Raw genomic sequence first — 26,963 nt, 5'->3', positions numbered from 1 at the left:
AGCCCGCAGGAAAGCGCAGAGGGCGCTGAGGAGCGGCCTACAGCCCTGCCCCCCCGTGCCCGCGGGGAGAAGAGGGCCGGTGCACGCTTCTTCCCTCACAAGCTCCTTCTCTCAAGCCCTTTCCTTCTTCATGCTCACAGTTTTTTCAGTAGCTTAAAAAGAATTCTTAACCCCTTGAAAATAAAGTGAGAAAAAGATGCTTTGCGATTTTAAAAGCAGGTACAAAGAAAAAAAAAAAAAAATCAACCAGCCTGTACCACCTACAAAGTGCACATTTCACTCCAGTTCTTACAGTATTTTAGATCTGAGGATCAGAGACACCAGTGACATTTGTTTCATGGCTCAGGGAAAGCAAGGGGGAACAAATAAAGTTTTGTAGCATTATCTTACTCCTGAATAAAGAACCAACTTGTGGGAACCATTGCTAAGCCCACGAGTGCATCTACTGCTTTTAGTGCACGCAGAATTGTTAGGATGAGGAAGAAAACCAGGAGGAAGTCTACAAAGAAGCGCTGACTTTGAAGACTGGAATTTATACTACTCATGAGAACTTGGAGGATCTTTAGAAATAAAACAGACTAAACATCCACACCACGAGCACTGCACAAGGTACAGGTAGGCAAGCACTAACTTTTAAAGTTAATTCAATAGTCTCATAGAAACAGATCTGAACAAATTAGCAAGTTAGAAGAGAGGTGACAAAATTAGAATGACAATATTAAGAAACTAGCATGGGAGCAGGACAGACATACATACATAGTTTGTAATAGTTTTCCAGAAGTTGGAAGATGTACACAGTGTCAACGCTGATAGCTTCACATGCAGAACTTCTATGCTGGAAGAAATTTACTATCATGTTGTCTGGAAGCACTTACAGAACTATATGCTTATAAACTTGAGATTAATAACCATGTGCAACATTAGAAGACTTCTATAAAGTATCTTTAATTACTTTGTTCATGCCATTTTAAAAACAGTCATTTTCAAGAAGAAAATCAATACATTTGTTGTATTGACTTTGCTCTCCCATTCCTATTCCCATCTTTGTTAATGGTTTGGCATCCACAGTATGTACAGTCTGATGCCTGGGAAGATATACTGAAAATTACTCTGAAGTTTCCAACTTGCTAATTATAGTGCACAATTATTGTGGACTTCCCCCACCATCCCCCTACCTCAGTAAAATAATAATAAAAAAAAAAAGTCTTTCTGTGAAAGCTCCCCAAAATGCCAGAGATGTCATTAGCAAAGTGTTTCTCTATATATGGCCTGTCTAACATTAAAAATTGATAGGCAGTCATGCAAATGATGGAAGAAAGTCCCTGGAAGAGGGCAGCTATCATACTCTGAGGAGCTGTGTAACCTATACCCATTCACCACAGGAATCTTTATTGTACTGCTGTCCTTGCTCTTTCCTGAGGAAAATCTTCATTGCATCCTAGGAAGATTTCTGCAGGTAGGTATAAATGAGAAAAGTTTTGGCTCATATTTCTCATGACCCAAGCTGCATTTACTCACCTTTATTAAATAAAGAATCTCTGCAACTGAGCTCAATAAAGTGTCATTTAACCAGAAATCTTATCTTCATCAAATGCTTTGAGTTCTTCTAAATAATTGGATTGGTTCTGTTTTTGACAAGGCCACACACTGAGTCCTTTTAAAGGAAGATGCCATATGACCTCAGCTAGGTAAGTGGATTTTCAAAACGCATCCCCATCTCTTAAAGCAGACAAGAAAATGGGCATGACAAAATCCATGTTCTACAATATACTGTATGTACAAATTGAAAGACTGCATTCTCAGTTTTTCCTATTACTCAGTTTAACAAGATTCAGTAAAACATGGAAGCAAAGCACCAATAGCCATCTTTCCCCAAGTTCTTGAAGCATGTCTCAGCATCTCCTACAGGTCTTCAGGTCTCTAAAGTTTCTTCATTTGCCCCACAAGTGTCTACGACACAGATTAAACAACTTGTCACTGGGAAAGCACGGACTTTGGAGTTGGCTATCCACTTGTCTGTTTCAGTATTGTATTCAAGAATGTGCCCTAATCGACCAACACCCTGAAAACCAGCCAGGACATAGACTATAGATCCCACAGCAGCACACTTCACTGTTACACCTTTCCATGGCATTGGAGACACCATCTTCCATTCATTCATCTTGATATCGTAATATTCTACATTATCAAGGCCACCTACAAAGCAATAAAATGGATAACTGCTTATTACATTATACTGTACAGACTGAATGAGAGCATACAAATGCTTCATTAAACTTACAGCTTTGTTGTCAAAGTTTAGATTAAAACGTAAATCCTACAGTAAAAAAAAAAACAAAAAACAAAAACACTTGAAAAAAGTCACAGGTTTCTAAATTAGCTGCTCACCCTTTTATAAATACAGAGAGAAAAGTAAAAAGGATACTGAAAGTGAGGTGTTGTAACAAATTTCATATTGTATATGCTTCCTAGAGATTCTAACATGTTACTTCATGAACAGAAGAATGAACAATGCCAAATTTCTTAGGGATTTGCAGCTAGTGACTAAAACTCAGGAATCCACCTGAAACTTCCCTGCAGTGAGAGCATTTTATTCCAGAGGAGTCACCAGCATATTTTATTTAAATTGGTCATTTACTGATACAGGATGTCTCTCTTCATTATGATATTAAAATCATGAAGTTTAAAAGCTTAAGTCCCTTTGAAAAGGGCCAAGGGAATAAAAAAGTTATTACAGAAAAGTAGATTTTGTGACTAAGATTTGCTTCTTTAGGAAACAAGGTAGTAATTACACTTTACAATATCTATAAACATCCTGTTATCCCTATTTAACAATTGCAATATGAGTCGCAGGGTTTTCACTTCCAATCCTGAATTATTAGATCTGAGAGATAAGAAACCTTTATATAACATTAGGAGATACAAATATTTCACCCCAGACATAACAGGAAGAAAAATGAATCAGTCAGGCTACACAATATGAACAGCAAAGTAATACTTTAGCTTACTTATTCAGTAGTACACACTTCTAAAATGAGCATTAAGTGAATATACTAACATTCTGCAAAGTAGCAGCTCTACCTATAACTGCTGATAAAATATTTGCACCAAAAAATGCATCTACTGATATTTTTGCATTAGAAATTAATCATGCTGGAATAGTTTTACTAACTAATTAAAGCTATATTCTAAAATAGCATTAATCTGAAATAAATTATTCTAATTACCATAAATGGTGATCAATAAGCCTTATTGCTGAGAATTTTCCATTTTGAGAAGCATTTCAGAAACTCTGTGTAATTAAAATTCAATTCTCGCAGGAAACAAACTATTATTATTATTCTAGTTTTAAAGACAAGGAGATAGGCAGATCATAAATTACCTGCCCACGACAATAAGTCATATTTAAAAACTAGAGCAGTCAAAAAAAGTTCTTACTTTCTCACCATTTAAAAATAGCTGACTAGCTTTAAGTCTTTAGACTGAAGTTCCCAAAATACTGGCTACACCTCCTTTACCTGTCCATCTCTAAAAGAATGCTAAAATCTCTCAAAATACATAATGAAGAATTAAAAAAAAAGAAAAAAATTCTCAGATGACTGGTTTAGCCATACACACTAAGTACTGCAGAACTGGGCTACAGTATGGATGCACACCTGAATTTGACACTACTGTCATAAGTAAAAGAGTTTGAAAAATAAGATACAGTGAAGTAGTGAGGTGAACGAAGGAAGGCAACAACGATGTGACAACAACAGGACGTGTTTTATGGTACTGTTTTTATCAGGTGAACAGAATAGAATGAATTCTTTGCGAAAGAAAAAAGGCCCCCATGAAACCTTGTGTGACCAGCTAGAGAATTAATAGAATTAGAGTACCTAAGCCATTTTGTCCACCCACAGCAAATATTTTGTCCTTTACAAACACCAGCCCATGATTCTTCCTGGCTTCAATCATTGGACACAGCTCAGTCCACCTGGAAAAAAAGAAAACCAAACAAAACAGGAAAACTCACTACTTCGTTCCTAGAAAATAAGTACATAAATAATAAGCACATAAATACATAAATAAAACCAAGTATTAGGAAAATTAAATACAGAAGAAAGCTGCTTAAGAAAAACTGCCTTTTAAGTAAAGCTACAAATAACTGATTTATTACTGCTTAATCTGGGAAAATTCCTTACCACACAGAATTCTTCCTATTAATCTGTAATTCACTTATTTTCAGAGCAAGCAAAGCTGCAAGTTCCCAAAATAATCAGAATTAATACAGTACTTACGTTTCAGTGGCTGGATCATAAACTTCACAGGAATTTAGGACTCTTCCAGAAACATTGTTTCCCAAGCTTCCTCCACATACATAAATGAGACCATTCGCCTCTACCATTCCATGGCTGCATCGCTGAGTCAGCATGCTGGGCTTTGTATGCCAGCTTTCTGTTCTCGTGTCGTAGCATTCGAATAAATACAGTGCCGAATTTCCTTAAAAAAACAGAAACCCACCAAAGTGGCATTAATTTTTATGGTTGTCTTTCATGAGAAGAGTCTAACAGCAATTATCAAATTGATGCTTTATTTGTTAGTTGAAAATGTAAAGCTGATTTCCCACCTCCAAAAGCAGAATTAAACAACTTGAGACTTGGGGACTATTCAGAAAGCACATACTTTTAATTCTTTTGACTCTTTTGTTCCAAAATAGGCAACTAAGTTTATAAAATTGCTATTTATGTTTGCAAACAAAAACAAATTATGAGGATATTCTTTGGGGGGGGGGTGAATAAATATTGAAGAGATGTGTATAAATTACTGATCATATTGTCGTCATCTCACACTGCTCTCACTACTTGGAAATACATTGAATTTTTAGATGTAAAGATGAAAGTAGCTTTGTAAACTTAGTACAGATTCGTATGAGTCTTTTTTTTTTTCCTCTAAGCAATGTTACTTGCCCAGTTCCCAGAATACTGCTTGCCTTTGGAATTAGATAGCTTGATTGAATTATTAACAACCACAAGACAGCTACCCCTCACTATTCTACTTTCTTCCTGGGGACTGGCAGATACTTATTTTCTGGAAGTGCTGGGTCTGTGTACTCCTCCCTCAAGAGACAATAAAACTACTACTGAAATAAAAAGCAATTTTTAAAATTAGGACGGATGGGAGCTTAAAGACCTGCTCAGATGACTAGCTGAACCATAGCCAAAGCTGAGAAGGCTGGATACAATTTCCTAGGAAGAGAACCAGGATCCTCTGCCCTTTGTTTCGACAAATATATTCAACCTAGAACAGTTACAGATAGGTGCCTTCCCTTGTGCTTCTTTTACCTTGGCTTTCTCCTTCTAAACATGAAGTGTCAGACTAGCAGCACTATCAGCTGGGGATCTGAAGCCTCAAAACAGTGCTACATTTCCAGATCCAAAATACGTGAGCAGATTTCTATAAACTGTGTGTTTGTTTACTCCTACCATGTAATTCTCTATATCATGAAGAACTGTATAGAGTGGGACATATTTTTTCCTTGAAGTAAGTACACATCTTTATTGCTTTGAAGTTGCAGAAATTCTCATCCATGGGAAATACACCAGAACTGTCTTTAATATCTTTTTTTTTTTTTATAAAAAGGGAAAAGCTTCCATTTTCAGTGTGCTGTCAGTAAAATGTTAAATATTTTTCCTCAACCTAAACAAAGTAGAATAATTTAGTATGTTTAGCTTTCAAGCTCTGCTAGCTATTGCAAATAAAACAGTACTCCCATCAATACAAAAAGGGGAAACAAGCCCTGTTTTCTTTAATGGACTGTCACAGTAATTTGTTCTCCAAGCTTTTCAATCAAAGCAAAAAGGCATGCAGTTTTTAGATTTCTCTACAACTAAACATACTGCAGCATTTTCTCTGATTAATGGTTTCACATAATTGCTTGCTCCAAATTTAGATTCAGGATAGATAGACTCTTCCAAACAGTGTTCACTGGATTCCAAAGAAAAAAAAAGTATAGGCCAAATAAACTCCATTATTAATTTTGCTTTTACTATTCTGTCTTGAATCATATTTATGGAAAGCAAAGTGAAACTGTCCAGTAATGTGACGGTAGATTTAAAAGAAAACTAAACTAAAATGTCCATTACAGTTGTATTAACTAATTACAATATATTAGAAAATAAACTATACAGTCAAAGTTTGTATTGTGCTCTCTCATGAGCTGACATATGGGAAGCTAGGAAGATTTACGAGATTTTGTAGTTTTCCAAGTTTCCCAATGCAGCCTTAGTAAAGCCTATTTGAAGTAATGGGAAACGTGCTATTTCACATTGACCACACTAGGTGGCAGCTAGGAACTGTCTAATCTGCTGCTACATGAGCTTGCTTAAAATATTTCAGAAGTCAGATAACACTACCTAAATGTAACATCATCCCATTAAGTGAACTTACAGATGTTAAGCACTGACTATGATTTTTTTTAATTTTTTTTTTTTTTCCTCTGCTCACCTGCCTCTGCAGCAAGGCACAACCCAAAAGGATCTACTAAAAAATTTCTCCCCAGCTCTAGGGTTTGTTTTTGTTTGGGTTTTTTTTCCCCCAGAACATACTTTTTTTTTTAAAACCCTATATTTTTATCTATATAGCATAGCTACATTCCAACTTTTGGTTTATTGATGATGTATCAGGTTTAGCCAAAAGAAATTTTAAAGTGTTGCTATAACACCATAGCATAAGTCACCCACTTGGGGTTTTTTTTGGGGGGGGGGGGGGAGTTTTTTAGTTTTTTTTTTTTTTTTACTATGATGAATAATAACATCTAAAGGAAACAGTATTTCTTCATTTACTGAAGCAGACCAACAGAACAGCCTGTCATTTGACAGAAAAATTGGACAAATTCCTTTACAGGGCCAGGTATGATTTCACCACCAAAAGCAGTAGTTTCAAAAGCTTTTTTTCACCTTTTTTTTTTTCTTTAGAAAAACCTTATTAGGCCCAACATATGTTGTACACAAGGAATGCCATTGTCAAAATGCAGCTATTCTGGCCATACATCGCAGACAATTTTAAACCACACTGAGTTCTGTGGATTTATAGAAGTAAGCTAAGAGCAGAGTGGGACTCCCAAAATATATCTGCCTGTCCCTAGTTAACTCTCAGGAGTTGCAGTGTACTTTATGCTCTAGTTAATGTAAATATTAATCAGTGAAACCACTTCAAAAACACAACAGAAATAGGTAGTTAGATTGTGGGGAGGATAAAAGTCTAAATATGGGAAAATAAACTCATTAGGCTAACATGGTAACGTGCAGTTTCTTTTCAACAGTCATGCAAAAATCAGAAAAAACTTCCAGGTATCTTTCTTTGTGCTTTTTTTTTTGTTTGTTTGTTTTAAAGATTTTTAGTGTCTTACCCACTTCTGAACCACCAGATGTATAAATTTTGCCCTCAGCAGCACAGGCTGCAAGGCTATCTCGAGGTGTTGGAGGTCCTAGCTTGGAATACCAGCTATCCTTCACCACATTGTAGCAGTCCATTCGCTTTATAGGGAAGAGCTGGGAACCACCCAAAATATAAACTACGTTGTCCCAGAAGACACAAGCTGCATCCCTGCGCTTTTCAAAGGGACATCGGATGTCTGTCCAGCTGTAATCCTGCATTACAAAGAACAAGTAATGTCTAATAGATTAAACACTTACCTGCACAGCGAGTGTTTTCAAACAGAGCTTTTCATAGAGATTTAGATATGGTCAGTTTTAAAGTTCCTTTTCAAAACAAACATGAATACTGTTTATTGAAGAATACTCCTCAGGCGTACTCTTGAAAAATTCCCTTAGACACAGACATAGTTAGCTGCAATGAACCATGACATTATGAATTTCTATTTCCCCATTCCCTGTGTGCACCCAGTACAGAGTCCCTGAAAACAGATTTTTTTTTCCTTTTTTTTTTTTTCTACAACAGAATTGACCTCCTGCTGCTATCATGTCAGAAACAATGCATGTGACCAATGAAGTAGGATTGCATTTCCTTTTATAGGAATGGAAAAGGACATCTTACATATAGTAACAGATTCTTTCTTAAAAAAAAAAAAAAAAAATACAGAATGTACCAAACAAAGGCGATGGAAAAAGGAGAAGATCATATCCAAATTGACAAGCAACTCAGTTAAAAAGCTCTGATACATACTTTATTACCATGACAACTAGAAGCTTATTTACAGAATTTACAAAACACAAACGATCTACAGCTATCCACAGCTGATAGCATGAGAAAGAGAGTAATGCTCCATCACAAATACTGGCAGTCATGTTGCCTAGAAACTGATTTTGCATGAATTGGCAAAACCAGTGAGTATCAAATATGGGCAGTAACGCTACCCAAAGCCTTAAGAACACCAAACTCGGCATCTGATGGCAGACCGGGATAGCATACAGCACAAGAAACGCTTCTTGAGTAATAGCATCTCACATATTCCATGAGTATAGCTTGTATCCTATACTCAACAGGAAAGTATGGGATCTTAACTGTTATCTGTGCCACCTCAGGACGGTCTAGCTCAACCTGCTGAATGACCTTCATTGTAATGGTTCACACAAGACGTTACATCATTACATTTTCTTAGCAAGGACATACTTCAAACACCTTGGTCAATGAGGAAGAACAGCGACTCCTACATGGGGGTTCAAAGAAAGAGAGGCAGAGCATGTTATAGTCCAAAACATCTTACAATCTTTTCTTGTAGCATCCCCCATATCAAGAAGAGCTGGCAGGTGCATGTGGCCTTTTATGGTGAGAAACAGGTCCTGGGACATCCTAGAAAGGAAAGCCATACTACAGCATGGCAAAATAAATAGCTGCATAAATCTTAAGAAAATGTCTTAGTGCATTGTGCAAGATCAACATATTTTCTAGCTCAAACTATTGGCATTTTTACTGAAAAAAAAAAAAAAATCCTGCTGTTTTCCTTTACTGTTGTAAAGGACTGATCTGACCCACTTTTTTGGCTTCCATTCATAACTACCTTTTCATCCACACCTTTATCAAATGAAAAACCATAACCTGAGCATACTCAGCAGTATTCTCTTCTTTCAGCAGGAGGCAAGTTAGGTCATTCTCATGTAACGCTCTTCAGTGTTAGTCTGCACCACATAGAATTTATTTCAATTTATGCATTTAAGAATTATGCAGAAAAGTTGCTTTATGCCACTGCCAAGATCCAGACACAGCCCTGGGCAGTGGCAAGCTTTGTTTTTGGGGGGCTGAGTAGGGAAAGAAAGACCAAGACCGGTATATGGTGACACTTTCCCTGCTGATCTTGGTTTTCAACAAACTGTGATGCAGGACATCAGAGGCAGAAGCAGTATCTTTGTATTTAATAGGTTTTGAAAGGCTTTTTTCCTCTTTCATGAATTTGTTTAATCACTTATTAAAACTATCTGAACTCCTAGTAGCCACAAGACCCTGTGACAGGAATGGCACATGTAATTACAGCCATGTAAAAAAGTACCTCCTTTGGTTTAAGACTTTTCCCTCATTTTCAGTTGAGACCTCCCTCTTCCAAGTTTGTCGGTGAAAACAGTAGACATGCCTAATTTGGACAGTCTCCTCACTAACAGCTTATTGACTAGAGCTCTGTCTCCTCATAAACAGCATGCTGGTTCCCTTAATCATTGAGAAATAGCAATGCCAGGCATCTGCTACTTTTTAATTGTCATTGCTGGATTCTGCACTGTTAAAAAGTTAAAACTTCCAGCCATTTCTGGTCACTAGAGACAGCAATTTCAAAAGAATAAGCATATTGCTGCCTCAAAATCCCATAAAGTCGTGTATAAATTTTTAATCAAGAACTCATAAAACCAAGAGTATTTTGTTCTTAATTTGGGGGAAAAAAATATTCCTGATTTTGGGGGGGAGCTTTTTAAAATTATCTGTGAAAAATTCAACAAGAAAATGCTTCCCACCACCATTAACAGGACATCTAGAATTTCTAGTAGTAATTCTGAAAACAAACATCTCTACTCAAAATAGTGCCAGACTGCTCAACAAGTTTCATGCCCATCTGCATCTGTCCTGTTGCATCATTTTGCTCTCTTGTTGAAGTACATGCATCAATAGAAGTATCAGTTACAGGGCAAAGACAACAAATGTAGACTTAAAGTAATACCGCTAAAAGTCTCAACAAGTAACACACAGTATCCAATCCATTCTCATTTAAAGAGCCCTATTTGACAACAAGGAAATGAAGATCAACATTAGAGACTAATTTTGCATGCAAAGCAATGAGTGAAAATTAAAGATTTTTCAGAAGTTTTATAGTGTTAGAATTATTGAAATTTATATCACAGCTGAGAAGAATACTTTCAGGAGAAACATAACCTTTGTTTTGAACTATGTTTTTGACATACAAGAACTTAATTATTGAATTTAATTAAAATCAAGAGTGAAGGACTAGGTCACTATTCAATCAGTTCAATAGAAAGCAAAAAAAAAATTTCAATTCTTTCCCTAACCTTGCAAAAACATACACAACCTTAATTCTCTGCTCTGTGACACTCCCATCATCTTTTGACGATATTAATTAAAATAAGTTAAACATGATGTAGTCTTTGCAGCATTGGAGCCTTACATCCCACACTTATTTTGCATGCACACGATACTAATCCAGCAGGGGTTCTGGATCCTTGGTTTGTTGCATTTAAGCAGCTACTGTCACAGTTAATTAAACATCAAACTCAGATACTCAAGCAGAACATCCAGGGAAGGACCTTTAAATAGCTCAGAGTTGGAAATGAAGTAAAAAGCTATTCAACAAGACATGACAGGCTAGCTAAGAATATCCAAGAAAGCATATAAGCACTAGGAAAACATTCAAGGAAGACATGCTTGTTAGAATCAAGATCTCCCATTACCCACTTTTTTCCTTCTCCTTCCCTGCCCCCCTCACCAGCCCCCACCTTAATCCATATGCAAAGGCCATAAAGCTTGATCAAGAGGCAGTTCTGCAAAATTTCTTCCAAACTCAATTCTTTTTTGGTGTTATGCCTGAACAAACAGTCTATGGAAAAAATGAGCTACTGTCCCCTGTGCTTTACGTAGACTTACATAGATATGACTTTTTGTCCACAAAACACATCTCTCTGTAATATTATAGTTTAGGTCTGACTGAAGATCACCTAACTACATACATAACTCTCCTTTTAGTTGTAAGTCTTTGCCTGTTGCTCCCACTCAGCGTGCACTGAGATTATTATTTTTCAAATGATATTAAGTTTTCAGAAAATACATGGTGACAGTTAGGGGTGGTTATATTAGTTTATAAAGAGTGATGAAGCAATCACCCCCATCTTTTGGGTTCTGACCACCATTGACACTAGGCACTCACGGAATTTAACTTATCAGTTAGGTTGGTAAAGCGACCACATGCACGCTATGCTGACAATACCACTGCCAATTAATGACTGGGACAGTAAGTCTCAAAGCTAGTTTCCATCCTGCCTAAAATCAGCTTTGTTCCAACAAGTAACTGGAGATTAAGAAAAAAAACCTTTGATCTGATTTCCTTCTAATAAAAGAAAGGTCAAAGCACTTGAGTGAATTACAACTTGTTAAAATGCCAAAGCCAAGTAACTGTTTGAAAAGGATGAATGCTCTGATCAAAGGCTTCCCCAACTCAGACCTTGGAAAGGAAAGAATTATCTGCTCTCTTCCCTTCACCTCCTCTAAGTCAGCAAAGCTGGTAGGTTTTTCTCCAGACTTGAGTGATGCTCAAAGAAAGTGGCTTCAATTTTATCTTACATAAGGGAGTGTGAATGAGTTCAAAACACATCCCAAGGGCTCGCTCATTCTGAATTAGATTTGACAGGGCTCACATTGACTATAAAGTTCACACAGATAACACACAAAACTGTTTGAAATTATAACAAGCATTGAATATGCTGAGTTAGAACAAGCAGAATTTCTGCAACAAAATGTTACGTGTATGTGATCTCATAACTTAGGGAGCCCTGATGTTTATGTAGCAACTGTTTTCTGTATTACTGCATGTGCTTGCCTGGGAAAACAGAGTATAGATAATCCTCTTGCATGCAGCTGATGTTTCTAGACCATCTAGTCTGCACAGCTGAAATACACACCATTCCTGTGGCTTGATTTTATTCAGGAAACATGGAAACAAATTTGAGGCAAAGCCTGCTTGCTCTAAATTGGACATCTCAAGTTTTTTGTTGTAGAAACTCACTCTCTTCCACTTACAGAATACTTGGCTCCAAATTCTTCTCCTTATATACTCTTAAGAACTAACAAAATTGTGAACCACGAGGATTTAGAAGTGGTTACATATTTATAATAAATGTGCTGAAAAAAAACACCTTGCACTCTAAAACTGGGTTCTACACTAACATACAAGCCAATAATGTAACTTGTGCTAAAAATAAATTGCTTTTAGTTACTCTCTGAACACATACATGCACATGCATACAGACTTTAATATATTTCTAACAGATTGCTTCATGTTTCGAGGACCTTTTATTTAGTTCCAGCTGTGCAATGCACATACCAATCAATTCTTAACTCAGATGGATTTATCAGAACTCCCTATCTAATACTGCCAATAAACAAACACATAATCATTCTATTAAAAGTGAATTATTACATTTAAGTACACAGATTTGAGAAGAACAATTAACCATACTCTTCCAACTGTATACCCAAGAGGCAGGGAATACATCATCCTTCCTAATACCGTTTTGTAGGTCATTATGTCTTAGTTAATATAATCAGCAAATAAAACACATAAGATTACAAACAGTGAATCTTAATGCATTCTGAGGTAACGATTACCTTTGGATTAAAATATCTGCAGGACTGGGGCTGTGAGCCTCCAAACAAAGCAATGCGATAATCATGTTTTTTTCTTCTTGGTCGCGTACCTTCCACTAACTCTTCTCTGTCTTCTGGGGACAGTAGATGGTATCGCATCCCACCTAGAAGGAAGACAGCAACAGTTACAGGTCCACTGTAGTTCATACATGGAAAGGGATGTTTCAGAAACAGGGTTGGTGGGGAGAGGGAAAGGAGGGAAAAGGAATGAAACCAAGTTTCTACATTACACCTGTACAGCTTTGATTTAAAAAGGAAGAATGCACAGCAGCACATGAGGATGGGAGCATACATCCAGATTTACACTATTTCAAATTGCCTGCTCCATGTGAAAACAGGACATGCATATAGACTCACGTTATATACCAATTGATTGATCAACTCCTTTAGCCAATATTAAAAAGCAACTATTTTTGTTGCATTGAAAGAGGCAAAAGGAAGCAAACACAAAGAAAAGGAACAGCAGAACTGGGAGCCTGAAGAGGACAAGACTAACGTTAAAAGAAGGGACTTGAATGCAATGAGAAGTCAACCATGCCTGCCTCTTCACCCTCCAATTTCTGATTAATAAGGCAGGCAAGTCTAGCACATTGTGCCTCATGAAAAACCCTCACTTTTGTTCTTAGCTTGACAATGCTAAATATTAGTTACAATTGGTATAAGAAAATAAGCATTCTCCTAAGAAACATTCCAAAGAATGCAAAAATATTAGTGACATTACAAGCCACTAAAAACAGACAAAAATCCTTACTTAAACAATGCACCCATGTCAGAAGTAGTATGACTGAGATGCTGATGCTCAGCAAATACTTACCAACATTTAGGTTAATTTGAATCTTGCTCATTAAGACTGAAAGAAAATAGCTGTGTACCATTTTTTAGATCTACACTAAAATGAAGCCATCTAGTTAACCACTACCAAAATTTAAAAAAAAAATTATTTCCAGAATAAATATATCAATATCTAGGCTTTTCTTTCTTACACAAAAAAATTCACAAATGGTGTCCGAAAACAAAAGGGAAGCTTGTTCCCTATCCCATCTGCACCTTGAGAATGCAACTGTCTGTAGGCTCAGTGGGCAGTATGTATTAGAGATAAATATAGTGCAACATATGCTTAACATTCTAATTTGCCTCGGGAAGCTTTATAACATTCAAAATTTTGACATCAAATATTATTTTATTAATTCACATACAAACATGAACAATGCTGAAGTTACTCGCCTGTCCCAAAGGCACACTAACACTTCCAATTACTCTAACGATTCATTGACAAAATCTCCATTCCAGTACTTGTCATGGAGTCAATGTCATTTGCTAGCAGAAAATAAATGAAAGTCACACTCTGTTACATAAGCTGGGTTTTATTTACATGATAATCTGCTAATTCAACTTCAACTAAACACAGCATCCCAGAGGGAAGACAGTCAGATGAATTTAATGTGAAAATGTTGTCAGAGCATTTTAAAGCAAATAATTTTAGAAAATTCCACAGCATTTTTTTGTAGTCATACAGAACATGAACATTTTCAGCTAGAGATCAACTTACTGATCACCATTTTAAGGCATTCTGGGTTATCCTGAATAAGTGGTTCAGCCTGAACTGTTTTACTTAAGAAGTTCTTTGATATGAGAGGAAATCGGACTTTAGCAAGAATATCAACCATGTACGGCTGGCGATTTGGCTCATCGTACTTCAGCCATCTGACTGCTGCATCATAAACCTTAAAAGAGAAAGAAAGAAAAGGATAAGGTGCATCGCCACACAGTAAGACAAATAACTAAACGTTAATGCTCCAAAGTGATTCTTCTGCCTGTTGGAGGGTAACTTATACTAACATTTTAGTATGTGGGGATCCATCCTCATCTTCCAAAAATACCCAACAAAACAACCAAACTCCCCGAAAGATAATGCTCAGACATGAAGTAATACAAATGTACAGCCACAGAATAAAATCCATCTACAAACTTAAAAAAAACCCCAAACATCACTACTTCTGCTGGTTAACTTATTTTCTCCTCCAAGTGGGAAACACAAATCTGCAATTTACATTTATATGGGTAACCCCTGTACCAAGTTAAGTCTAAGATGCTTCGAGTTCCATGCCATAACACAGGTAATACTTCACCCGAAATAGCTTCTACTTGAGCTGACAAACTGCTTCTGTTACCAAATCATGGCCTTGAGGATTCAAATATATTGCTATTGTTGTGTCTTAGGGGACCATTTAAACTAAAAAGTTTTTAGTTGAAGATTACTGTAAATTTACCATTCAGAGAGCTGCCTCTCCATCTCCTCTTTACAGGAAAAGAATGTTTTTTCTTTGGGGCCAGGAAGGATAGAATAGAGAAGGTAATAAAGAAATCGGCTCTGTTTATAATTGTGTCTAGGTCACAAAGGAAAGAAATGAAAATCCAGTATTACTGATGTACTTCCATGCTGCTCTCAGACATAGCAAGCTTGTCTACTATGCTGCCACTCCAGAGTCAGCACATTACAAGTGATAGCACAGTCAATACCTACTCCTGTAGCTGAAACTGATCACAGTGATCAGTGGTGAGTGACTGAGATACAATGTGGAAAGACAATTAATGGCAGAATTAGAGTAACTCGGAAGGACTGCTAAATCACCTCAACTATAATCCTGCAAAGTCACCAGGGAGCAAGGGAGAGTAAAGAAATAAAAAAAAAATATATATTAAGGCTCAATTCCATCAGCTAAGGAAATTCAAAAGAATGACTAGGACAGGAACATTTGTATCCCTTCATCAACAGAAATATTACTTGCATACAGGAAAAACAGGACAGCTAGTAATTAAAGCCACCTTCCTTTTTTTTTTTTTTGCTAAATTTAAATACGCTTTACACCAATATAAAAGTTAGCGTATAATGTCAATTTGTTGACACTGGCAAACTTCTGCAGTTTCATACTGCACATTGCCACTTTCCTAAAAGAATTTTAATGATGCCATGCTGCCTACACAAAATTTCTACCACCACTGCCATGTTGAAGCATGTCATCCTATCTTATAATCAGAACTTCAAGAATGTAAACTCCAAAGTATCATTTTTGCTGCAAGCAAAACACCACTTCCAGCTTTGAGAGTGTTACCCTGTGACCTGGACTTTTCCCAGTATATGGCAAGAATGTCAAACTGTGGCATAACTCATTTATACTTGTAACTAGCCAACTATCATATTCAATCACCTGATATTATCCCCTGCTCTTCAGAATTCTTATTTTCATTAAAACCTTTTACTGCAATAGATACATTGAAGAAAACACATTGATTCTGTGAAAGCTAAGCTTCAGTCAGGAAAACATCCATTTCTAAGTGGATACACATACCATCTTGGCTATGATATCCCTCTGTTGCACTTCAAAGGTATGAGTCAACTCATGACGACACACCCAAACAAACTTAAATTGCCTAGCTAAGCACCAGAACAGCATAGCTAGAAAGGAAAGATTTTAGTTTGGTTTCAACAGATTTGACTGAGAAGCTACAAGAAGTACCCAGCAGCTACAAGCATCCCGCAATCACCTCTTTGGGCTGCAGTGCAGAAACCTATACTCTTCTTCCCACTGCAAGAAAATAGGAACAAGGCTGTGCTATAAGCCAAATTAAGCTTTCCAAATGGGACAGATGTGAATGTAATTTCTGCCACAGGTTACAACTTTTAATTGAGCAAAACTCCGGACTCCTCATGGCCACCTAAACATTTTTGTCTCTACTCCCTAAATAAGGGCCTTCCATCAATCCATCCCTGTCAATGCATCTAGCTTTAAGTGTTTTGTTCATCTTGCTTGTCCCTTAGCTCCCCAAGCTTAACCTGAGTATGCATACATTTTCCTCAGAAGCAAACCCTCTCTGAAATGGGCTGAGACCATACTCTGGTAGAGACAGGCAGCCATTAAGGTGCAGTTTGCTTACCACTTTGAAGTAATTCATTTCCACTGATAGCACATGAACTCCAGTCTAGGAGCAACTGCCATGATAGATCAAACTTAATTCAGCTCCCATATTATGGAATCAGAAGCCTACAGCTATCTTGATAAAGGAAACTGGTTTGTTTACTCCTTTTATGACTTCTTTCTTCCTAGTTTGCTGAAACAGCACATATAGCAACCATGCTTGAAATGTGGACATTCATCACTATTTAGTTTTGACCAAGCCAGGATGCACTTTTTAGTCTACAATTTAGCAAGCGCTACATGCGTCATATACTGTAGGAACATCAGAAGTAAGAGCTTTAAACCAGTTCTTAATTTAAAAAGATAGTGAAGGTCAAAGCTCTTAGCTGGTATGAAACAGGGACCTCACCTGGTCTTCTGCCCTCACTGTCAACGTATCTTGGTTCAAGAGATGTGTCACACGCTTAACATCAAGTTGAAGAAACTCATCTGTCTTGTAAACTTCAGTGAAATGCTGATGAATAAAGTCATCTGCAGTGGCTTTCAGTTCTGGACAGTCTAGACATTCTGCTAACACACTTATACCTACGAAGAAAAAATTAAGAAAAAAACCTTCCAAACTTGAACTGCAATTACCTTTAATATAATAAAATAGAATAAAGCTACTGTAATTTCAGTGATACTTGCAACCCAAGGTTAATATTTATTACCATGCACTTTTTTTCCCCCTCTTTAAAACATATGCTGTCATAACTCATCTGCAACTCAAGACAAACCAAGATAAGCACAAGTTGCTGATCCGTGTTCCTTGTGAACTCATTGGAGAGTCAGACCTGCAGCACTTGCCGTATTAACCATCTCTCCAGCACTATTTCCTCACTGTTTCTTTCACCATTACAAAGCAGATACCTTAACCAGCTCTGAGCCATAATTGCAATAACAAAGTCTAACCAGAACAGCTCGAGAAACTGGATGCAGGTTTTATGACCTCCCATAACCTGCTCATGCAGCAGCAGTCACCACCCAAGCCCAATTTCCTTCAAGAGTCACAATGAACTGAGACTTCTATACAGGTAGCACAGTCAGCTGCAGACCAATTATTAGACATCAGGAAAAAAATTTAGACATGAAAAAACAGTTGTTTACAATGAGGGTGGTGAAACATTGGAACAGGTTGCCCAGAGACATGGTTGATGCCCCATCCCTGGAAACATTCAAGGCCAGGTTGGATGAGGCTCTGAGCAACCTGATCTGGTTGGAGATGTCCCTGCTCCGCTCCTTGCGGGGGGGTTGGACTAGATGACCTTTAAAGATTCCTTCCAACTCAAACCATTCTATGATTCCATGACCAACACAAAAAAAAGTCAAGTTGATGCTGCTGCAAGGGCAGAAGGTTGGCATAAAGGTGTAAATAGAAACTACTATGGAGGAATACTGTTTCCAGCCTTCCCATTAGAAACCAGGTAAGCACAGAGCTTTTCAGCAGCAACTTTTGCTCATCATGCTACAGTCAAATTCTGTCTCCAAATACAGTAACAACAACTGAAAGCTCCACCTTACTAAACAGCTGAGGTTCTCTAACAAACAAGAAGCTGCAGGGTGCTGCCAAGCTGGGATGAGACCTAGCAGTCAGAGGACCCTGATACTCTCAAAGACAACTGCCAGATTGTTTTGTCTACAGCAGAGGACAACAGTTCAGATTCAAAGCAAAGTTATTTTTATGTGCCTGGATTTAGCCAAGTATTACTGTATTTTAGACAATACTTCCTATTTTTTTAGCTTTGCTGTTCCTGAAAAATAAACAGTAAATTTAAGTCTGCATTTCTCTTACCAAGACAATTGGAAGCATCAACTTGTTCTTTTAAAAAGTCCACACACATTTTTTTCACAGGTTCAATCTGATATTGGTTTGCTGCATCTAGTAAAGACTGGACATTATTGCTGTTTACTGAGATTCTGCAAAACAGAAAGTGGAAGGTTAGCATCACTAAAATTACCTACTTTGTTGTTAAAAAAAAAAAAAAAAAGAACTGTATGCCAATTCACATATCAGGGAAATAATTTTATCATTTATTTGTCCAAGAATCTTTCACAGTCTGAAAACAAAACCTCCCTTCATAATCTTTCCAAATTGCTTTAATTTGCTCTGCTTTACTGAGGAAAGCCAAAGAGCAAACAGTCCTAAATTCTGAACAATAAGCCTTTAACACAAGCCCTCTGCAGTATCATACTATTGCTTTGACTTGTGTGATTAGTCACTTTCACAAAACAGAAAATGAACAGAATCTTTTTTCTGACAGTCTCCTATGCCCAAACTGGCATCAGCAAAATCTCTCTAAACTCATTGACATGACTGCTCTGGCTGATTTGCCCAGAGAACACAAGCAGAACAACCAGTTTGGCAGTGCTTCAAGAGAAGGTACAGAGCCCACAGGCACAGGCTTGGGGAGCAGGGGAAGCAACCATATGGCTGGGATGCCGACAATGACTCTCTCTCACTACTGATGGGGTATACATCAAGATTCCTCTAAAAGAAAGGGTAGAGCCTTGCTGAAGTGAGTTAATCCCATTAGTACAAAGATGAAAGGCCTGCCATCCATTGGTCATGAGTGTTGATTAAGAACTACTGTTTATAATCCTAGTCATCTGCACAAGCTCTGTTCAAAACCAACCAAAAAAAAAACCAAAAACCCAAACACACACAAAAAAAAAACCCCACCAACAACCAAACACGTGGACAACCTGAGATACAACAGAAATGCTGTTCGCAGAGTGGTTAACCACCTTGCCTGTCCTGAGGTGAAGATATAACTCCTGGAAACGGTTCTATGCAATAGCTACCATAGCCATAAAGAGAAACCCTGCTGATATCAATAAAGGCCCGAGTTTCAGAACAGTGGGAAATATCATTTGACTCCAATACCCAAGCTTGAAGTGCTTTCTGGAGACAACTACTGCTCTCTTTAGCCTGTAGGGCTTCCTGCTGACTAAATAAAAAGGAAAAGCGAAGAAGGATAGAAGGTCTAGTCACACCAGGCTTTAAACAAAGTAAAGAATTGTAATAATAACAAAACTGATGAATCATAAAAGCATTATTTTAAGATTTTATCATTTACAATTGGCAGGCTTCCTAGAAAAATTGTCAGCTTTAAATAACAAAACTACCTTGCAGTATAAGCAAACTCCACCAGCTGTTCAATGATGTCAGGTTCTGCATCTTTTAGCTCCACTTCAAAGGACTTTGATTCAAGCATATTTGCTGCAAATAAATTAAAAAACAAACTACATCAATAAGCCACTCTAGTTATTGTATGTTTTGCAAACAGTAGAAAATAAAGTGTTTATACAAAGTGGGAACCTACTAAAAACTGCACACAGTTGACTGCTGTTTTCCCAAGAACACTGACACAAGTCAGGAAAGAAAGGCAGTGGGACAAACAAGATTAACTGGTGTGTATGCATGCTTGTATTATGTAAATGACGATAAACTATATTAAATAGAAAAGGTCATAGATGCTGTTGACTGGAGTGCAGGCTGCCAAGTTCGCATTACCAAAACCAGGGAGCCCACGCTGCACTGTCACAAGCCGTTTCTACATTCACGCTGATAACAATAGAGACAGCTCCGAGCTCCCCACACAGCACTGTAAGTTTGCCCACAGATGGATACAAGCTGACCATTGGGAGGCATGGTTATTTTCCTTCTACTCAACTTCAATGTGTGTTTTATAGCACAGTAATTTTGCAATTCATGGATAAGGCATACAAAACCAAGAAAGATACTATGTAATTGAATTTGTAAAGATACCATAAATGCAAGAACATTTACACTTCTGAAAGCCCATTTTATATGTGGAAGTGCCTAATGGTGGGAAACAATGGGGCAGACAAATTCTATAATTGGAGTAAAAACTCCCAACTTTCTGGTTAAGGGAGGGACAGTGTATGGGCCCCAATTTAATAAGAGAGCTTACATACAAAGTAAAGCTTGACTTGATCAAAAGAGTTAAAGGGAAATTGAGGACAAGGGTGAATAGAGATCAATGGCAGAAGGACACAAAATGAGGAAATCTTCACTTATACCTGAAATTAATCACTTTCATAAAATAAACAGTTTATCAGCCACAAGTCTAACAGGATATCATCATGAAAGCTTATAATCAATCAATTATAAAAAAAAACTTACTAGTAAACATCAAGTTAAAAAAATGACTGGCTGAAGCAAGCACAACACGGTGAGCTGGGATCTTTCTTTCTTGAACCATAAGAATGACATCACATAGAGTTTTCTAAATAAGAGGAAAAAACAGACAAAAACATGCAAAAAATCAGTATTTTTTAAAATCTTTCAACAATATTTCTTTAAAACAAGCTTATGGAAATTAATTGCTTTTCTTAATCCACACAATTCAAGAGCATTATGTAATAAAAAGATTTTCTGAAAGTCAAAGTTAAGTTCAGTAACCTGGAGAACTAGCAAAGTTCAGTTTATGCATGAACTTGCACCTTACGGATGGTCATGAATAACATATTAACTTTAATTAAAGTTTTTCCTGTGGCACTTATATCAGCCTCCAATAATGTATGCTCTGCAGCATTTAGCATTTACATTACACCTTTTTCATCTGCCAGTGGCTCTCTTGTCTACTCAGCTGTTGATTTTCAGAAAAACCTAACAAGAACCTCATATCTGAAGACTGCCGTTATATTGCCCAACCAGAGTGAAAGTAATGAACAAGTTCAAATCATTCAATGGAATGTTTTTAAGAAAGTGTATCCCAAAAATACCACTTCTGATATTTTCCACTTATGGAAGAGTTTGACTGGTCACACCTGATGAGCAACTAACTTCCAGACAAAAAAAAAAAAAAAAATTATTTCTTTTTTGTTTGCTCTATGTAAGCAGTTAGCCTCTCCCCTAAATGTGAACTGTTGTGCATTAGGAGAAAGGAAAGTGACAGCACTTACAGAAGTTGTCAGGAGACAGGAGAGGACAGTAAGAGATTGGGGTAAAAACATGTAATTTGAATAGATTCTCAAATAGTATCCTTTCTAAGAACATATTGATAATAAATGCACACTATTCTACTAATTAATTATAACATCCACTTATTAAGAAAAACTGACCAACACTGCTTCCTAAAAACAGAAATTAATTTTTGACTACTACCTTAAGTTAATGGAATTACTTTCAGAAACACCTACCTACACTCATCCCAATACTAACCCCAGAAAAGAAGACTTCTACTGTGGGAAGTACATACTTGCTTAGAACAGTGTGAGAACGTTTTCCACGTACAGACAATATTATCTAGGGCACACCTAACAAGGCTGATAATCCATATATGCAGCTCCTTCAAATAAACCTTTTTTTTTTTTAGTTTCTTGAAGGAAAGAACACTCAGAAGAACACGTTGGACAAAATACAAATAATACACTTTAAAGAAAAAGTTTTAATTAGAAGTCGGGGGGGTGACATACAGCTTCCTTTGAACAGCTGTATCTTTAAATCATTTAGGATTGAAACAAGAAAGAGATAATTTGAGAAGAGTTTCAGAGGAAATCTTTTAACACTGAAATTCCTAGCTCGTCTGACTCAAAACAAGCGTCAGAGACTAGCAGTACAAGATACCATAAAATTCTGTGGCCAAGCTTTGCTAAGACTTGCAACTGTTACTTGAACTCCAGACTGCCTTTCTAAGATACGTTTAGTGCCTCAGCTCAGAATTTGAAGCACTTCGGATATTCTAAGGCCTCTCTGCGTGCGGGAAGAAATATTTGTCAACCAAAAGAGACCATAATTTTCATTTCTTTCCCTGGGATATTTCTGGGTGTGACTGTTCCATTTCAGCTAATACTCTTCTGAGGATTTCTGTACTTTCCCAAAGGACCCACTGGTGTCACTGAGTCGCCTCAATAAGGCAACAGATGACTGTGGCGTTACATCAACCAAAGGACACACCCGAGCCTGAGCTTGCATTAGGGCACTTCATCTTCCACATAACAGGTTCAGCAACACCTTGCAACTCTGTCCCAGCTTCATTCTGAATTACTTCACTCTTGGCTGACCTCCACTCAGCCGCAAAGTTGCAACAAAGGATCTGTGCACATGTTCTCAAATTGCCCTGGAAAACCCACAAAGAGGTGGGCCATCTCATGTTTGAGATGAGCAAGGAGTCCTCCATGCATTAAACATACCTGTCTCCAAAATCTTACCAGTACTAAGTGCAAGTATGTCCATAGCTTAAACTCCCCTACTCATGGAGGCTGCCTCTAGATCCCAGCTCACACAAAAAGCAGCCTCTTTAAAATTAGCTGTACTCTCCAATCAGCCCATTCTCCTACAGCATTAAACTAATGCATTTAAATAGCTACTGCTCCAGATACACGTTGCTATTTCCACCACAGGAAATTTTTAACTCATAGCATATTTAGGTTTTATAACAACAGCATAGCCCTTGACTTATCAAAACACATGAGGAAAGAGCTCCCTATAAATCCTCTTAAACTTCAGCACAACTGAACAAGCACATTTTCCTCTGATTCCTGATGACTTCCTAATTTTATCCTATATAATCACACCTCCTCCTGACCCTCCAGGAATAGCTACCCTCCTCTTACAAACAACTCCAAGAAGCATGAGTGTCATGAACTATGCAAAAATTTCTGGAGCAGTCAGAGATGGGTGGGATATGCAAAGCCACCATCTGAGGTCAGATTAGAAGTTTACAGGCAATTGGACAGTAAGCCAAATTAGTTGTACCTCTCTGGCCATAACAATTTTGAAACCTGAATTGGAAGTACACACAGATTTCACAGCACTTAATCCTGATCCTCCCTCTACCTGTTTAAAGTAACTCAAAGTAACTCCTTTGGATAAGGAGTTGGCTGGATGGACGCACTCAGAGAGTGGTGGTCAACGGCTCAACGTCCATGTGGAGACCGGTCACGAGTGGCGTCCCTCAGGGGTCCGTGCTGGGCCCGGCCCTGTTCAACATCTTTGTCAGCAACATGGACAGTGGGATAGAGTGCACCCTCAGCAAGTTCGCTGACGACACCAAGTTGTGTGGTGCCGTCGACACGCTGGAAGGGAGGGATGCCATCCAGAGGGACCTTGACAGGCTGGAGAGGAGGGCCCGTGCCAACCTCATGAAGTTCAACCAGGCCAAGTGCAAGGTCCTGCACCTGGGTCATGACAATCCCAGGCACAAATACAGGCTGGGCAGGGAATGGATTGAGAGCAGCCCTGAGGAGAAGGACTTGGGAGTGCTGGTGGACGAGAAGCTCAACATGAGCCGGCAATGCACCCTTGCGGCCCAGAAGGCCAACCGCATCCTGGGCTGCATCAAGAGAAGCGTGGCCAGCAGGTCGAGGGAGGTGATTCTCCCCCTCTACTCTGCCCTGGTGAGACCCTACCTGGAGTACTGTGTCCAGTTCTGGAGTCCCCAACACAAGAAGGACATGGACCAGTTGGAGAAGGTCCAGAGGAGGGCCACGAAGATGGTAAAAGGGCTGGGGCACCTCTCTTATGAGGACAGGCTGAGAGAGTTGGGGCTGTTCAGCCTGGAGAAGAGGAGGCTCCGGGGAGACCTGATAGCAGTCTTCCAGTACCTCAAAGGGGCCTACAGGAAAGATGGGGAAAGGCTGTTTAGTAGGGCCTGTTGTGATAGGACGAGGGGTAATGGTTTTAAAATAGAGGGGGGTAGATTTAGATCGGAAATTAGGAAAAATTTTTTTACGATGCGAGTTATAGAACACTGGAACAGGTTGCCCAGAAAGGTGGTGGAGGCCCCATCTCTGGAAACGTTCAAGGCCAGGCTGGATGAGGCTCTGAGCAACCTGATCTAGTTGGGGATGTCCCTGCTCCTTGCAGGGGGGTTGGACTAGATGACCTTTGAAGGTCCCTTCCAACCCTAACTGTTCTATGATTCTATAACTAGGTGAGAGCTAGCACTCTAATGAAAGATGAGGTGCCACCACAGAACAGCAATGTGGTGCCACGTACTGGAGTAGTGACATGATAGGGCACTGATTTCCCTTTGCTAGGGGTTGTACATACATCTATGAGAGGACAGTACTTCCTCTATTACTTACGAAGCGTAACAGCATCTAGTATCCCCTTGTCTACAATGACAGAGGTACGAGCTAAACAGTGATGAGGTGAGTTACAAACTCAGCTAGACCTTGGGATATTTTTACCCAATTAGAAAAGAAAGAAAGCCTACACTGAAAAATTATATCATAGGCTTTAAAGCTCAAGTCCTCTGAAGTAATTGAAACCAACTTGTTTTTCATACATAGGAGCTTAGTTGCATGAAATGGCTTCTGCAGACAACACAACCGACTGTATCAGCAAGAGAAGAACAGAGCTGAAGTGCTGGAGAAAAGCAGAACCAACACCCTGATATCACTTGCTAGGTCTAGGACTCAGACTGCTGATAAACACATCACTGGACTGAGCCTTTCCTTTGGCAAGACTAGCACTGGGAAACAAGCAGCTAAACCCTAGAAAATACAACACATGACAGTGCCAAGTACGAAGTCCCCAACTGTTCCTGAAGAGCTGGCTTCAGAGCCAGCTTTAATTCTGGCTCCATCTCATTGCTTCTAAATGAACCATACTACCACAATCAAGCCAGCTCCTCCTCCGAGGAGAAAGATCATCCTCCTGCTCTTGCATCAGAAGTCTAAGCTTTTTTAAAGTGAAGGGAAAAAAAATAAAAAATCAGCACTTCTTTCGGCTTGGACCTGAAACCTGCTTGTAGAATTGTAATTTTGGTTGCCACTCTTGTTCTAATGGTAAACAGAAGACTCACCTTTAATAATCATTAGACTATTGATATAGGAATCTGATCTGCCAGAAAGGTCAGAATTTGTAAAGATGAGGCCACCAGCTCCCCATACTGCCACTGGCTTCTTAGTGAGACACACAGATATGCGTGGTACGAAGCACAAGAAGAAATGCTACCTGTGAAACCGAACCATGGTTGCAGTCATCCATCTCCTCCCGCAACAGCTTCCCTATACAGGTACTGTTCTCGGGGGTACACACTCAATTCGCTCAGGGAAGAGCTCCTGGTTAAAATTCAGCATCAACGTCTTTTTACTCCCCTCAGGCTTCTGTTTGAAAAGGGCCGTGTGAATAACTGGAGAAGCTCGGCAATCACTTGCAGCTTAACTTCTGTCCTAGGACAGGACAGGACTACCACGGGCAAGACGTTACAAGATGAAGCAGCAGATCCACCGCGTCTTCAGCACCAACAATAAGCCCATAAAATCTGAACTTACTTGTCGTGCCGGCGTAGGGCAGCGTTTCAGAGTTACCTCTCACGGGCACCAAGGTTGAGGCCCCGGCGGCACCGTCCCCCCCGGCACCCCCTGCAGCCGAACCCAAGGGACGGAAAACCCCCAGCAAGCCCTCACACGGCGGGGGGCGGGAGGCTCTGTCCGCGGGGCAGCCCCGGCCAGCGCCCTTCTCCTCGGCTCCGCGGGAGCCTCTCAGGGCGGCGGAGCCGGGCGACAAGCGGCCACCCCCGCCGCAGGCCCCGCGCCCCCCGCCGCCAGCGGCCCCGTACCTGCTTGCGCATGGTGTTCATCACCCCCATGAAGCTGGCCAGCAGCTTCGCCTCCTCGCGGGCGGCGAGCTTCTTCTCCGTCTTCTTCTTGCTGCTCTTCTCCGACACGGGGGCGGCCATGCTCCCCCGCCCTCACCCGCCGCCGACACCGGCCCGCCACCGCTGCCGGGGCGGCGGCGACCACCGCCTCCCCAACGCTCGGCGGCGCGGAGAGAGCGCGCAAGAGAGAAGAAGGGGAGGGCAGGGCCCGCACCGCCGACGCCGGAGCTACGACCGCGGCGGGGAGAGCGGCCTTCGGGCGGACGGGGGGCGGGGCGGGGCGAGGCGCGCTGGCGCCTGACGCCATCGGCCGGCGCGCGGCCCCCACGCGGGATAAACAAAGGGCGGAGGGGCGGGGGCGCGGGCGCGGGCGCGTCAGGGCGCGCATGCGCAGCGCAGGGTCCCTGGGTGGCGGGGATGCGCGGTGCGCAGGGAGGGGTTTTTTTCGAGGAGCCCCGAGGACCGGGGTTTGGGCGGGTTTTTTTGTTTTGTTGTTTTTTTTTGTTTTAAATGATGCTGTGAGGGGTTCTGGCCCGAGAGGCTGGCGGAGCAGGGTGTCTCCGCGTGGGAGAAA

At 39.6% G+C, this 26,963-nt stretch overlaps 1 protein-coding gene across 2 annotated transcripts; it reads right to left on the bottom strand.

The window, feature by feature from the left end:
* Positions 1 to 926: 926 nt before the first annotated feature.
* KLHL7 (kelch like family member 7) lies at positions 927 to 26,666 on the bottom strand. Of its 2 annotated transcripts, none has more exons than XM_086742516.1 (11): positions 26,351 to 26,666; positions 20,962 to 21,064; positions 19,941 to 20,034; positions 18,607 to 18,731; positions 17,185 to 17,360; positions 14,408 to 14,582; positions 12,820 to 12,962; positions 7,391 to 7,631; positions 4,281 to 4,482; positions 3,879 to 3,976; positions 927 to 2,196 (listed from the first exon to the last, which is right to left on the bottom strand). In XM_086742516.1, exons 1-11 carry the CDS (start codon positions 26,468 to 26,470, stop codon positions 1,913 to 1,915), a joined length of 1,761 nt encoding a protein of 586 aa, XP_086598642.1. In that variant the 5' UTR covers positions 26,471 to 26,666; the 3' UTR covers positions 927 to 1,912. The 2 variants fall into 2 exon arrangements, with proteins under 2 accessions (XP_086598642.1, XP_086598643.1); XM_086742517.1 differs by lacking the exon at positions 26,351 to 26,666 and adding an exon at positions 25,592 to 25,725.
* Between the last annotated feature and the right edge of the window lie 297 nt (positions 26,667 to 26,963).

This window comes from Chlamydotis macqueenii, chromosome 2 (genome assembly GCF_036417535.1).
Source record: "Chlamydotis macqueenii isolate bChlMac1 chromosome 2, bChlMac1.mat, whole genome shotgun sequence".
Taxonomy (NCBI): Eukaryota; Metazoa; Chordata; class Aves; order Otidiformes; family Otididae; genus Chlamydotis; species Chlamydotis macqueenii.
The sequence above is the reverse complement of the archived record's forward strand: the minus strand, read 5'-3'. Positions and strand labels throughout refer to the sequence as shown.